Genomic DNA, 14,734 nt, shown 5'->3' with positions numbered 1-14,734 from the left:
GAATCCCCTGTGATTATTTGCTGTGGTAGTTTGCAATCCATACTCTCAGTAATGGAAATAAATGCAAGATCAGCAGCAGCAGAGACATCACAGCGGTAATCTAATCCCAGTTTTTGCAGCGAAAGCTTGCAGAGATCAGGCAAGGGTTTCTAGCTCTTGGATGTACCTCTGTGCAGTTGATCTGGAGGAGAGTGTCCTCTGGTCTGTTGAGAAAAGGTGACATTGACAACCTCCTGCAGCTTGTAGGAAATCTTTTGGGAAGCTTTCCCAGGAGTGGAATAGGCAGCTGAAGGGCAGTGCTGGCTGGGACACTTCAAACAGAGCTGACATTCATTAACATATTAACACATGTTAATGACTGTGGGCATTGTGCATGGGCTCCCGTGCCTTTGATGCAGCTCTGAATGGGACAGGACAGAAACACTGACAGAGAAATTCCAGACCCACAAGGCCACTTCTGTAGGATTTGGGTTCCTGAACACTTTCTGCTATTCCCAGTCTAGGCAAGCAGAGCTAATACTTTGCACTGGCAATGATAAGGCCCTGGATATAGCTGGGATGTTTAAATAATTTGCTGGTAGAATTGTGTTGGAAACAGAAAAGCTTCTGTTCACTTTTAACATATTCAGAATCTACTGCTGGCTGGGCCCTGAGACCTCTTTGTGCCCTGATGTTTGTATGGCACTTCCAGCCTGCAGAACTGTGGGTTGGAAACACAGCTGAGCTTTCTTTTGTAGCTTTATGTGGGGGTGAAGTGACTTGTTTTTATTGTAGTTGCGCTTAATATACACAGCAATTCTCTGCTTTCCTTATTCGAGGTCCATGATTGCTTTTTCAGATTTCTGGTGGGTGGAAGTTTATAGCTGACTCAGGCTGGAAGCATTTCCAGACTCAAACTGTTTATGTGAATATGTAGATGTGCTTTAAAGAGAGGAAAGCACTCATGTATCTGCCTTTTCTATATTTAGCTGATATTCCCCCGCCCGTTTACCAGCGTCCGGAAGATCTGACGACACACGATACCTCGCAGCCCATGGATACCAACATGATGGCATCTGCAACTCCCCCTGACGTGCACACAGGAGGTAAGAACGCCTCCTTCATGTTTTCTGCTTCACTTCTCAAGAGTAAAGAACCTCCAGAACTTACGAGTAATAAATGACTTTTAATTTTGGATGCTGTTCACGAAAATTTTTGTCTGCGGAAAAGAAAAAAAAGGGTCATGTAATTTTTCTTCTGTTTTTGTAAGGGATGAAATAGTAAAGCTGGAGATTATTTATAAATGTAAATACTTATTTAAGAGAGGAATCTATCCCATGACTCTTTAAAAATGTAAAATTAATGGAATTTATTACTTTCTTTCTCCCAGCCAACTCGAAGACTAAAGTAATTTTATGTTTTCTATTGGGAACTTCCACTAATCTCTGAATGGAAAGAACTCCTCTGAGGCTGCAGAATACAGAGTTATCTGCCTGAGGTGTGGCATTGCTAGAGACTTTAAAATTCTGTATGAAATAAAGGCCTATTGCTTTATGTACTGGGACACAGATCTTTTTACACATTGCTTGTTAAAGCCACAGCAGCGGCCGGGGCTGCTGAGCAGAGGATTCAGTGCATTCATCATCATCTTGTGAGAAATGAGCCCTTCAGAGAACACTTCAGCTTGCACACTTGTGGCCCATGCCAAGAAAGAGCAGCAAGCTGGATGCTGTGCCAGAATGATTATCAAGATCACAAGCATATGAACAACTGAACTGTTGTGTTCTGGATTTTTTGGTGTTGGTGGGGTTTTTTGGGTTTTGGGGTTGGTTTTTTGGTTTTGGTACTTGTTTTGCTGCTAAGCTCATTGTCTGGTTTCAGGAAGTATATCTGCCATCTTAGCACAATTTGGATGGCTTTTGTGTTAGCCTATTTACTCTCTGCTTGGAATGAGTTTTGCGTATGATAAACTCAGTGTGTAGCACTTCCATTTTTGCTGCTCACACACACTACACTTTGAGGGTATGAGTAGTTTGCAGAAATTTGGGGCCAGAAATTTACTGCCCCAAAATACATTTCTCAAACTTTATGCCTAACTGCAGACCTCTGCATGTGTATCCCTCTCCCAAAATGTGTATTATAGAATTCCTCTAACACATGAGAGATAAAGAAAAGAGGGTTTGCATTTTTCTTCTTGCTCTTTATCAGTCAGCCATTTCAAAATAAAAATTGTCTATTGATATTTTTCTCTTCTAGTAGTTTAGTACAATGGGTTTTCCTCTCTATCCCTTCATTAAAAAGAAAGACTTTTAGGTGCCTTCACATGTTTATTATTCACGTATGTATGCTGTGACAGCACTACTTAAAAAAAAATCTGCTGCAGGTTGTAGAAGAAAAGTTTTTACTGTAAACTTACTGCATCATTTTATGTTGCAAACTTTGTAGAAGCGTATTCTTCTTGGTGATTTGTTAGTCTTAAGAGATTTGATTGAACAAGCTGCATCCTGTCAATGAAGCTGGGTAATTTCCATTGTTGGTCCATGCTGGGAATAGAGAAACTAAACACACCTGCTCTGCATGACTTAAAGCAAATGTGAGGAAATCAGTATGAAATCTGTGTGAGAGAGATATGAATAATTCTGTAAGAATGGCCAGCTGGCAAGATTTCTTCCTGACTTTGAGAACTGGGGCAAAGCTGCAGCTTAGATAATTGCTGGCATCTTTATAGGAATTGAAAATATAGCAACCTCTTACTAATAACTAAAGACTGTTTTTTCTTCTTTTTTATTTCCTTTTCAACAGTGATGTGAAGGGATAGAAAGTGCCAGATTATCAGGAAAGATCAGCTTTTTACCAGTGTTTTTAAGCAAGTTATTAGCAATAAATGCTATGCTCAGAAGTTTTGCCACAGTGATGTAGGATGTGTTATCCTGCTCTTGATTATTTGCCACCTTTTGTATCTACTGTGTACTGCTGGTTTGAGGGGGAGTTTGTTTTTTTATTTTTGTAACAGAAACTCATAGTGGTGTGATCTGTGAACAGAGGAAAATATGAACACTAATCTTAGTTGATTGATATCAGTAAAATCTTGGAGCTGGGAGAAGGAAACCTCTGCCCAGAAAAAACAAGTTTTCCCATATTACCAGTCTTATTTTCATTGTAGCACTTTGCCCTGTAGTGGGATGTGCAAAATTGGTGTTTCAGCAGCAAGTTCAACTTTTCTAGTCTTAGTAGTGAAATAGTGTCCTTCATTTAAAAGAAGGCACACATAAAGCAACCACAACCCCCAGCAGCCTCTTTTTATTTGGGGCTGTGCTTCATGCATGTTCTGCAGACAAATGTCAGTCTCTCTCGGGTTTTTTGAAGTCTCCTAGTGTTGTCCCAAAAAACCTAGGAGAAAGACTTGGTCACACTCTGAATTCTGAAAGATTGATCTGCTGACTGTATATTAAAGCTGCCTTGCTGTACTTTGTAAAGTGAGAAATGGTCTTTGATGCAGACTGTAAAGCTGTTTCTTCCTGTTACTATACAACTTTGCAGTAAGCAAACAGGTGACTTGGAGTTAGAACTGAAGTAGAAGTCTGTCTACTGAGTAGGAAAGAAAGCTGAATTGTAGAGTTACAGCATTTCTCTGCTGTCACTGTAAGAAAATGGGGCAAGGATACTGGGGCACTGCTTGGGATGTGTCCAGGAGCTTCCTATACTTTTCTGTTCATCCCTAGTGGCAGCCTTTGTCTCTTCCGAGCCTTGAGTTGAAATTATTTCACTCTGTGTAGCCCAAATCTGCCAAGTTAGGACTCTTTTCTCCTCAAGCCTGTGTTCCAGCACTGTTGGGCTGTAAGGTTTCTGTTGTGGCTTTGCAGATGTCCAGGCTGTCGCTTACGAAGAGCCCAAGCACTGGTGCTCCATTGTCTACTATGAGCTGAGCAAGCGCATCGGGGAGGCGTTCTACGTGTCCTCCACCAGCATCCTGGTGGATGGCTTCACTGAGCCCTCCAACAAGAACAGGTTCTGCCTGGGGCTGCTCTCCAACATCAGCCGCAACTCCACCATTGAGAACACCAGGCGGCACATTGGCAAAGGTGAGTTTGGGATCTGGTCATTGTCACGATCTGTTCCAGTTAACAGGTAACGCGGTGATTTTAAGGTGCAAAACTAACCAACCAAGGCACAGGGGATTTACAGTAACAAATCAACAAATGCAGTTTTATTGAAATAACCACAGCAAAAATGCGTTGATGAGAGGAACCGGGGAAAAAGTAGGAGATGAGGAAAGGAGGGAGGAGAAAGGGGGTGGGGAATGGGTTATAGCTACTGCAATGTGGTGCTGCTTTGTTCTCCGAAGGTCCAGCCGTTGAAGCCCACTAGGCCACGTCCGGGGAGATCTCAAAATCTCTAGCTAACTCAGGAGTTTTTATTACCGAAAATTGTGAGGGTGGGGAAACAGGTACAATAGGGAATAGATGTAACAGGTAAAAGGTAGCCCATGTTCTCAGCAGCAAATGAGCTTGATAACAGGTAGTCGATGTTCTCAGCAGTAAATGAGAGCCATTGTTTTTCATGGTCCATTGGTCACAACCTGCTGGCAAACATCTCACTTTGGTCAGCTTGCCTCCCCCCAGACACCTCCCCCGGTTGGGGATTTACATCTCAGTCTGTCTGTAAACCAGGTGAGGGTCTTCTGTGGGGACCGACCCGAAACTCAGGAGAACTCCAGCTGGGCCGAGAGGTGGGACAACTTCCAAGGCTATTGAAAGAGAGGTAGGGCGTGGTGCCCCGTCCTCCCCTCAGTATAACTTAACACTGTACTTTCAGGTCTCAGGGCTTTTGGCGTGTGACTTTCTCCTTTAAAGCCAGAGACTCTAGACGGGGGGGGGGTCTTTTCTTCAGTGGTCCCCCAATGACAATCATGAGGCAGATGAGGGAAAATTCGGACAGACTCTCACAGCCATCCATTGGCAAAGGTGAGTTTGGGATTGGCCATCCATTGGCAAAGGTGAGTTTGAGATTGGCCGTCCATTCTGGGTGGGGGTACTGTTTCCCGAGATGGTGACAACCTGGGCCACTTCCCTCAAGAGTAAACTGCTCTTTCCTAGCATATGGGAGAAATGCTTGTGTTGGTAAACATATAATTTTCTGGCCTAGTCTTATAAACAAAGTATTGTTCCTATCTGGTTTGTAATTACAGGAAGCTTTTACCCTTAATCAATTTTTATTGGCCTGAAGGCTATCGAAATCTAAATTAGCGATTAAGGCAGTTTGTCTAATGAAATGTCCTGATTTATCTTGATTATTGCTGTATATGGAAATCCAAATTGTGGTTCTTGGCACCAAATGTTTTAGCTAGGCTTAGTTCTAACATAAATTAGCTATCCTAACATGTATTTTGGGAGATAACCTGCTAATACAGTTTATTCCAAATACATTTTTCACAGGCTGGTGATTCTTTCAGTGGGAATTTTGTGCTTCCATTCTGTGTCTGTGTCTCAGCAAAAGAGAAAATCTTCACCTTTATGCCTGACTAGTAGTTCTCTTTTCTGAGAACTCACCTGTAATGCAAATGGCAGGCAAAGCTTGCGTTGCCCTCTGCAGTGGGCCATTCCTGCAAGGCACATTTTTTAGGTATTTACATTTTTAGTAAACTGTAAATTTTCTGAGACAGTTGAGGGTTCAGCATGCCCAAGCAGTGGGGTAGATGTGCCAGTTCATGAAGAGGAGAAAAAAACTGAAGCTGAAGAGAACTGTCAGGTCCTCAAGTCTGAGGCCCCAGTCTGGAGAGCTTTTCTCTTCATGGGAACTTGTGCAACTCTCAGTAGTGCACCACACCTGTGTTGTGCCCCTCAAGTGTTAATACTTCCTTCTTTTCCTCCCCATCCATCTTCCCCAGTATCAGGGTATTTATTTAACACCTCATTCATTTTTCCTGCTAGGAGTAACCCAGCTGCAGGCAGAGTTCTGCTGAAGCACTTAACTGCGTGTGTTCCAAAGCAGAGCGTGGGAGAGACAAGGAAGCGGTTCAATAAGTAAAGGTGTACAAGTAATGGTGATGTAGAACGGTTAGTCTTTGAGAAAGGAGGAGTAAATCCCAAACTTGAAGACATGGCCATAAGTGTTTTTGCAGATCAGGTGGGAGTATGTGTCTACCCACATAGTCAGTGGCAAAATCCTACATGACAGAGCACAGCCAAGGCTTTCTTACTGGACTGCAGTCGAGTTTTCTAATTCTCTGTGTTCACCTCTGTGATTTGTGACATTGTGGGAGGAGAAAGGTTTAAGTAGCAAATAAACCATTTTTAAACACAGAAGGTAAATTTTCTTGCTTTCTCAAAACCTTTAGAATTGACTCCTACTAACACAAAGGTTCTCTGTATGTTACTTTTTTGGGCTTTGCTGCTGTGGATGACAGGTGAAGGAGCAGGCACTAGATGGGGGGAGGACTCTAAAATTGGTGTGTAGCCTCATTTGGCAGATAGGTCTGAGGAATACAAAGGCCTTTTTTTCCCACTTAGCTTTCTGGAATCAAAGCTAGCTGACGCAACTCAGGCTACCCAAATTAGCACTCAAGACTTTTCCAAAGAATCGAGCTTGGGGATGCTTCAGTATCTACAAATGATGCGGCAGGTTTCTGCTCTCTCTGCTTGCATTCCCAATTACTGCTTCACTTAAATATAATGAGAAAAAGTTCAAGTGGTCAGGTTGTCCAATGGAAGGCATCAAAACTACTGTGCTTCCTAGTTTGGTGCTGTTGAATATACAACATGTTGATTCCCCATACATATATACATATATACATATATACATACATACATACATACATACATACATACTCTTCTTTCAGATTGCCTGCTGATGAAAGAGGAAAGTAGAAATGAAGACAGATGATACTCTGATATGTAATTAAGGTTTATCTCTTTGAACAGAAGCCTATCTCTGTGGAGACAGAGCATGAAAGCAAACACAGAGTGTGAATTTGCCACCTTCTCCTCGCAGGTGTCCATCTGTACTACGTTGGAGGGAGGTGTATGCTGAATGTTTGAGCAACAGCAGCATCTTCGTGCAAAGTCTGAACTTGAACTACCACCACGGCTTCCATCCCACCACGGTCTGCAAAATCCGCAGTGGCTGCAGTCTGAGGATTTTCAATAATCAAGACTTTGCTCAGCTCCTGGCTCAGTCTGTGAACCATGGCTTTGAGGCAGTGTATGAGCTTGTTAAGATGTGCACTCTCCGGATGAGTTTTGTAAAGGTATGTGGGCAATTTGTTTGAGATTATTTTGTAAGCAAAGTAAATAATTTTTTTTAATGCAGTGATTTTGAATGGTTCAGTAAGTCCCTTCATCGGCCTATTAATGGCTGTTTAATTTTAAGGATGGAATTCCTCATTAAGTCTAAGAGAGATCTTAGTGAAATGAAGTATTTGTGAACAGAAAACCATCTGACCCACATACTTAGAAAGCTTGAGGTGACTTACAGAAGATGTTTCTTCACATAAGTCCTCTATATCTTGACCAGCAACTCCCAAATTAGGAGCTGCAGTCATTATTTAGAATAATATGCATACCCTTCTATTCTAGGAAGGCATGCAAAGTCAGGATTTGTGATGTGGCTGTTGTATGAGTGTCAGCATAGGTACTGATATGAAAGGGCTGGTCCTTAAATGAAAGTAATCAAATGAAGATGGTGATATGCTGCAGTTCTCTCCATGATGGGAGGAAGAGAACTTTCAGATGTGTTAAGGCAGGGGTTCCTAAAATGAAATAGGCTGTTTACAGCTGTGCATTCTACAGACTTGTAGGGCAGCATTGCCTAAACAGTCAAACAGGACCTCTTGTGTATTGGAAGTTGCACTGCACAGTGTTCAAAGCTGCTGCCAGCTGTGCTGGGAGCTGGGAAATCCCTTCATTAGGGATTAAACTAATACAGAGCAGAGCAAACTGTACCTGCAGATGTCATCACCTTCTCTTCAGACCTGCCCCAAAAATGGTTCACTTACAAAACAATTTTGAATGCTTTTAAATATCCCTGTATATCTTTGGTAATTACTGTAACAGAATCAGGTATGAGCTGAAACAAAACCTGTCTTAAGTAGAGAAACAGCCTGGTGGGGGGTGACCACGCCCTCTTTCTCCAAGGAGGAATGCTTCTGACTTACTGCTCAGTTTATCATGCCCATCCTGAGAGTGATACTTCGGTTCTTGTCACACAGATGCCTCACCCCCATTTCCACATCAGTCTTATCACCTCAATTGGAATATATTCATATGAATATATGAATTTGAATATCCCCCTCTTCAGAGGTTTTATAGGGACCTCAGGCAGCTGGCAGTGATGTATGGGGAAATTTTGCACTGCTACAGTTATGTCTTTAAACACTTCCATTCCAAGAGATCTGAACTGATACTTTTCCACATTTATAATTTTTTTAGCTTCTGATTTGTTTGTTGAAATGTGATAATAGTTGGTGGGTGCTATGGGTGCTGTGCCACCCTGCTGATAATGACTGTTGAAAGCTATTTTGGTAAGAAGTACTCTTTTCACATATTTAGTATTATAATATAAGGTGATTTGTTTTTTCTTTCCCCACTTACAATTCTATTTCCAGGGTTGGGGAGCTGGATATCATCACCAGTGTGTAACGAGCACTCCATGCTGGATAGAGATACATCTCCATGGTCCCCTTCAGTGGCTGGATAGAGTACTTATTCATATGGGCTCTCTTCAAAATTCTATTTCTTCAGTGTCTTAAAAGGTCCCAAGCTCCTGCATTTTGGAAACAGTTGAGCCTTGCATGTACTCAAAAGATGTATGAGTCAGACACACGTTTTTATATTTTTTCCCCCCTCCGCTGGCAACAGCTGAAAAAGAGCCATGAAAACACTTGACTTCTGTGACCAACTGCTGGGTTCAGGAAAACAAAGATAAGTAAACCTGTGGGATCTCAGCCTCTCAGAACTGGGGGGCAGAGTGAACAAGACCACCCCTGGGGGGCTCGGGAGTCCTGGAATGTTGCCAGAAATGTCTGGTGGCTGGACTTTGATCCCACAGGGGAGATGACATCAGTATGAGGATAGGAGGATTTCACTGGGGTGAATGGTGAAGGGATAAGTTAATTGGAGTGTGAGATACAGGGTTTAAGATTTCTGTACAGGGGGGGTCTAGAGAAGTAAGATGGAGGAATTGGGGCGTGCCCTTCTCCTTCTTCTTCTTCCTCTAGGCCTCCATCTTCTGTGGTGATGTTGGCACTCCGGGATTGGACCTTACTAGGGGAACACTGGTTAATAAGGGTAGAGGGTATTGGAGAAAAATGATAAATATTGTATACGTAACTCCAAGTATAAAGATAGACGACCGCCCCAGGGGCTCTCAGTGTGTGCCCATGGCTGACTGCTGAGCAGAACTCTGTCAGGCCAAGAGAAAATCTTTTAGATAAGCAATTAATAAACACCGAGACCGAGAACAGATCTGAAGTTTCTTCTCGTCCTTTCGAACCCGGGCGGCCCAAGGCCATCTTTGGGCTTTTTCCAGACCATCTAAACAGCCCCAAATCCGACATAAACCCCTTTGACATACTGTTGGTATAAAGAATTTTAGTTTACATTGTAATGTACTGTTGTGGAGTTGATTTACAGGGCTTAGTACAAGAGGGACAACAGAGCCAAAGCCAAACTCAGTGTGCTGGACAGAGTTCCTGAAGGATTTTCCTGCAGCCGTCACTCTTAAGGTTCTCCTTCCTCACATTCAGCACTCACTGGTTTCCCCCGCATCCTCTGGAGCTGAGAGTGGATGTTGGCCAAGGCTGCAAGAAGAGCGTCTCTTCAGTACTACTTGGAAACGCTACACTGATGGCTGCTGTTCTCTTTCAAAGTAAAATAAAGCATAAGGTTTAATCTCAATAACTGTGCACTATTTCTGAAATTGTGTCCTGACCATAGTGCTGTAAGAATGTTAGGTATGTTCTTTTACTAAATGTATCTATGGTGTATTTGAAAGTTTATAAATGAATTAGATTTAGACCAGAAAGGAATTAGGAATACTTGAATGGGGGGAGGTGGGAGTGGGAGGGGAAAATGACAGCTGAAATGTAGAATATATTGTAAACATAGCATGTTAGTTTAAACTGAGGTCTGAGTTTTGTTGTGCATGAGTTGAGCAATTTGGAGTTCCAGACCTCACCAGTGTGCAAAGTCTTGAAAACAGTTCTTGCAGGGAGATTACTCTGCGGCACATTCATGCCTGTTTGTGGCCATATCAGATTGGCAGTACAGCTGGTGGGCTGTATAAAAGAGCAGCAGTTTTGTTCTGAACTGCTGAGTGCACACTTTAATCTCACTCCTATTATTCCGGTCCACAAGGTTATCATAGAGAACTGAACAATCTGTTCTCCTCTTCAGCATTGATGAAATGTGCACTTTTTCATGCTTGTTCACCAAGGTCACTGACAAAAGTATTCCATTTCAGAGAACACAAAGGGGCATAAACTGAAGGATGAATTAAGCAGAAGTAGAATGGTTTTTTTGTTGTTTCTGCTGCTATTAAAATAGTAGTGGAGATGTGCTACCTAGGTGTAAGTACAGCACTTGAAACAGAGAGCCTTAGAAAGCTTGTTAATGAAGAGATTATAGTGATCCAGGCTAACTCTGGTGAATAAAGACCTGGTTAAACATAAAGACCTCATGAGGCTATTTCAAAATGGAACTTCTTGTCTCTTTCTGCTGTGGTTTCATCCCATGCTGATAGGCACACAAAATTGCATATTTTCTCAGCTCTGAAGTGTTCAGTTCTCTGTGTATCATCATCTTCTGGACCCGAATAACAGCAGTGAGATTAAATTGTGCATTCAGCAGTTCAGAACAAAACTCCTGCTATTTAATAGTCTGTCACTTTCACGGCCCATGTGATGGTGCTGTGAAAAAGTCTTTGCAAGACAGTGCAAGGCATTGGGAGCAGTTCAGCCAATGAATTCTGTGTTTACATTCATTAACATGAAATAAATCTGTGTGCTTTAACAAGAAGACAGGCAGAAACAGGGTTGTGAGATGACTGAAGAAATAATAATAGCTAAAAATAAAGAAAGCAAAAGAAATCTGTAAAGGATGTTTGTTCTACCTTGGTGTTGAAATTGACCCATTAAACTGAGTTTAAATCAGCTGGGCTGCTTGAGGATTAGCCTTTCTTTTCTAAGTGTGGAAAAGGGGTGAAGCTTTAAAAAAAAAAACCAAAACAACCCAGGCTGTTCAATTTGAGAGTGTGCTGGATTTCTGAAATATTATTGGCAAAATTAATTCCTGGTCTGGAAAGCAAAGATTTAAAAAAAAAAAAATTTAAAGTACCTTGTTTCTGCATATTTTAAGCGTGAAAGAATAGCTACCGGAGTATGCACTTTACATTTAAGTAAAAGAGCAATAATGTGCCTCTTAGCTGAAGGACTGAATAAAAATGATTCTCATAACAAGCAGCTGGACAAATACCCAAATAGTATGGATCTCAAGGTCTACTTCTAGTCAGTAGAATCCTAGATTTTTGGGGGACTGGAAGGAAGGCACAGATATGCTTAGAGCTTCATGAAGCAGGTATTGAAGGAAGCTTCCCTCACACATTTCTTGATTTCCATGCAATCTGCCATCTGCCTGATGATGCAGTCCTGGCCACCTCGAGGCCAGAGGGAACTTGGCTTTGGCCATTCCCTGAACCCCCCGGGTCATGGGCATCTCCGCCAAAACCAGCGAGGGCGTCTCGGAGATGTGGGATAAGACGGCGGAGTTCCGTGACCTCCTGCTCAGCAGCGGCGAGCTGCTGGCCGAGTGGCGCCGGCAGCAGAAGGTGTGGATGTGGAACCTCGTCCAGGACAACATGCTGCAGCACTGCCACACCCACCTGGCCGGCAAGGATAAGATCCCGCTTCTGGAAGAAGAGGTTCTATGGGTCTTGTCCCCTGGGCTGGCAGCTGACCTGCTGCTGAAGGCATTCAAAGATGGTCTCCAAGCATTGTTTTCTACTCTGTTCTTGATGGGTGCTTTCTGTAAACTTGAACATGAAATGCACTTTTTCTATGTGTGGATTCTGATGTTTTGCTGCAGCAGAAATGAATTGAAAACCTATCCAGTACTCTGCAGAAGAATTCTTTTGGATTCTGTATACGCAGCGATTATGACAAATCTAAACGCTCACTAAGAGACTACTACACACTATTGGAAAAAAAGTAAACTTCCAAATCTTCTATTTCTACATGCCTCAGATCTCTTGATAAAAACTGGATGCCCATGTAAAATGATTGGGTTTGGGGAGGGCAGGAGAGCAAGGTTTGTGGTGGTGCAGGGTTGGATTCTGGTTGTGGGGTCATCTCAGAGCAGGTGACACTGCAACTTTCCATTCTAATATAGCAGCAGCTGTTGCCAGAATGAATTGCATTTTCTTTCCTCACCTTGAGTGACAGCATTGCTTCAGCCTTTATGTTCTCCTCACATATATTGCTAATTTGTGAAATCTGCAATGCATTGGCTGTTTGAGATTTTGGGGCATGGGAGTTGAGTAAAGCTAAAGAATACAAAGGAATTTTTTTTTTTTTTTAACTATATGCAGTTCCCTTCTTAAAGATTTCTTTTGTAATGTGGCAAGATTCAATTACTGACTTGCTCTCTACTGGTGCGAACATTATTATTTCCCTTTTATTTTCCTTTTTAGAGTGCTCTGTTGCTCTCCCTTCGATGCACAGTCAATAAGTAACATACTCCATGAGTTAAAATGAGAAAACCATTTTTACAGAGTTTAGTGTGTCTGTAACTATTCCTGCTGGACTGTTCTAAAACATTTATAATTTGATGAAATATAGAACAAAAGGTGGTAAAGAATGTATTTAAGGAAACATTAGTGTGTTCCCCTGGAGAGTTGGACAGTTATCAGTGCACAGACTGACTAGCAACAGGATTCCTCTTCCAAAAACCAGTTCTCCACAGCTACTCCACAGTCATATTTTTACAGTTTATTTAAAAGTAGCCACCCCCCCTCATAATGGAACATTTGTAAATTGAGAATAAAAATCTCAAAATTAAAACCTCAGAAGCAACTAGAGACCATACTTGGAATGGAAGGATGACAGACATACTCTGTTCCCTCCTGTCATACTAAGATATGGTTCAGCTGATGAACAAGGAAGGAAAAGAGGGGCTGACATTCATGACAGTGTATGGAGAAGGTACATTATGGAACAGCAAGAGAAATGCATATTTTTTCTCTATTTTTCCTCCCATGGGAGCATAAGAATTGTCTGGGATAATTCACTGTGAAGCCACAGAAACTGATGGTACAGACACTGTTTGCTGTGTGAGGCTTACAAAAATTCTGAATTCAACGCCTGTTCCTATGTTTTGGATTTGTGTGTTGCACGGGACCATGTGATGCTTATCCTTTGGCACTAGGTGGGTTTGTTTGTAATTGTGCTCGAAGTGGGGAATAGTTAGAAGTTCTTGTAGTTTGAGTAAAAGATTGTTTACTTGTAACAACTTAAAAGCTTCACCTTTCAGAATGCATTATAAGATTGCTGTGTTCTTCTGGATATCTTTTGTTTATGTGGTATGGCCTTGCTAAAACTATCCATTTCTCAAAGCTTCCTTCTGCGCATACTTTTAGATTCTTATGAAGGTGTATTGTATAATTCACACAGTACATTGTATTGTGTATTGTTCTCCCTTTCCTTATTTCTCCCTGTAGATGGAAAGCTGCTAGAGCTGGGGTGAAATCCATGCTACCTTTAATTACTAAGGGCAAAGTCCCACTTTTGCAAAGCACTTCTCTTTAATTTCTTTCCACTCTGTATCTTTGCATCTCTGTGTTGTGAGTTGTTTGGCATTTCTAGCCTGACAGGGCAGTGCTGGCAGGGCTACCTCACAGGTGCAGCCCTCTTCACCACTGTTAGATGAGGGAAAATGCATTTTTCACCGGAGTTAGAAAATGATCCACACTATAGTCTCTTGCTCAAAATCCAGGGTGTTTCTCTTCAAGAGATGCTGAAGTTATGTCATGCATCTGACTGGCTGATGCCACAGTATGGAGCCTTTATTTATAGAGGTGTATAAATAAAATCAATCTTCCTCTACAAACTGTCAAATTGTATTGCCCAAGAGCTGAAGAATCTGCTTTAATCTGTTCATTAAATCTGGAGATAATGAATGACCCCAACTCTCTAGAAAAAGCACCTTCTGTTCAGAAAGACCAGTTTGTTTTAATCTGGCTGCTGATATGAGTTGTCTACAGTTTTTTCCTGCAAAAAATGAAAATACTGTTTTTGATGTGTTAAAAAAGTTACTGCACGATGGTATTTAGTGTAATTGTGTTAATTCTTGTTATGAATTAAAGAGATTTTGAATAGTTGAAGGTGTGTGTGTGGTGATATGAGCACAGACAAACTGAGATGTGCAGGCAGGGGATGAGGAAAGGGAATTACTTAAAGAAGATGTTCATCTTCTGACATTATTTGTTCAAGGGAGAGGGTAGATCACTGGCAGCAGGTGCCCTGAGCACTTGATATGGCTGGCTGCTGTTCACATTTTTGGGATGTGAGTTTCAATTGCTGTGTTCTGTTTCATCATCATCAGGAAAAAAGAACCACATTTTGAACTGAAGTACCTCAAGGTTAACTCCCATGCCTTATAAATTAAGAAAAAAGACAATTGCTTGTCTTCATGGCCAGCCTATGAGACATGGAGGATGCATTACCCATTTCCTAGTTAAGCTGCATTAATCTGTTTTCTGACTCCTC

At 41.8% G+C, this 14,734-nt stretch overlaps 2 protein-coding genes across 2 annotated transcripts; both read left to right on the top strand.

Moving 5' to 3' along the window:
• Positions 1-943: 943 nt before the first annotated feature.
• On the top strand, positions 944-8,725 carry LOC128947410 (mothers against decapentaplegic homolog 1-like). The gene is given in 5 exon segments (XM_054291670.1): positions 944-1,085; positions 3,843-4,061; positions 6,970-6,993; positions 6,996-7,225; positions 8,582-8,725. Coding segments are annotated over 5 exon segments (759 nt in total).
• Positions 8,726-11,667: 2,942 nt separating this feature from the next.
• LOC128947408 (methylmalonic aciduria type A protein, mitochondrial-like) lies at positions 11,668-11,953 on the top strand (the record flags this gene model as incomplete). The annotated part of the gene is made up of 1 exon (XM_054291668.1): positions 11,668-11,953. A coding segment is annotated over one exon (286 nt), but the record flags the coding sequence as incomplete, so codon positions are not given.
• Between the last annotated feature and the right edge of the window lie 2,781 nt (positions 11,954-14,734).

This window comes from Melozone crissalis, unplaced genomic scaffold (genome assembly GCF_028551555.1).
Source record: "Melozone crissalis strain CALT ecotype California unplaced genomic scaffold, PUWL_Pcris_2 ptg000105l_1, whole genome shotgun sequence".
Classification (NCBI taxonomy): Eukaryota; Metazoa; Chordata; class Aves; order Passeriformes; family Passerellidae; genus Melozone; species Melozone crissalis.
Note: the sequence above shows the minus strand (reverse complement) of the source record. Positions and strands in the feature narration are given on the sequence as shown.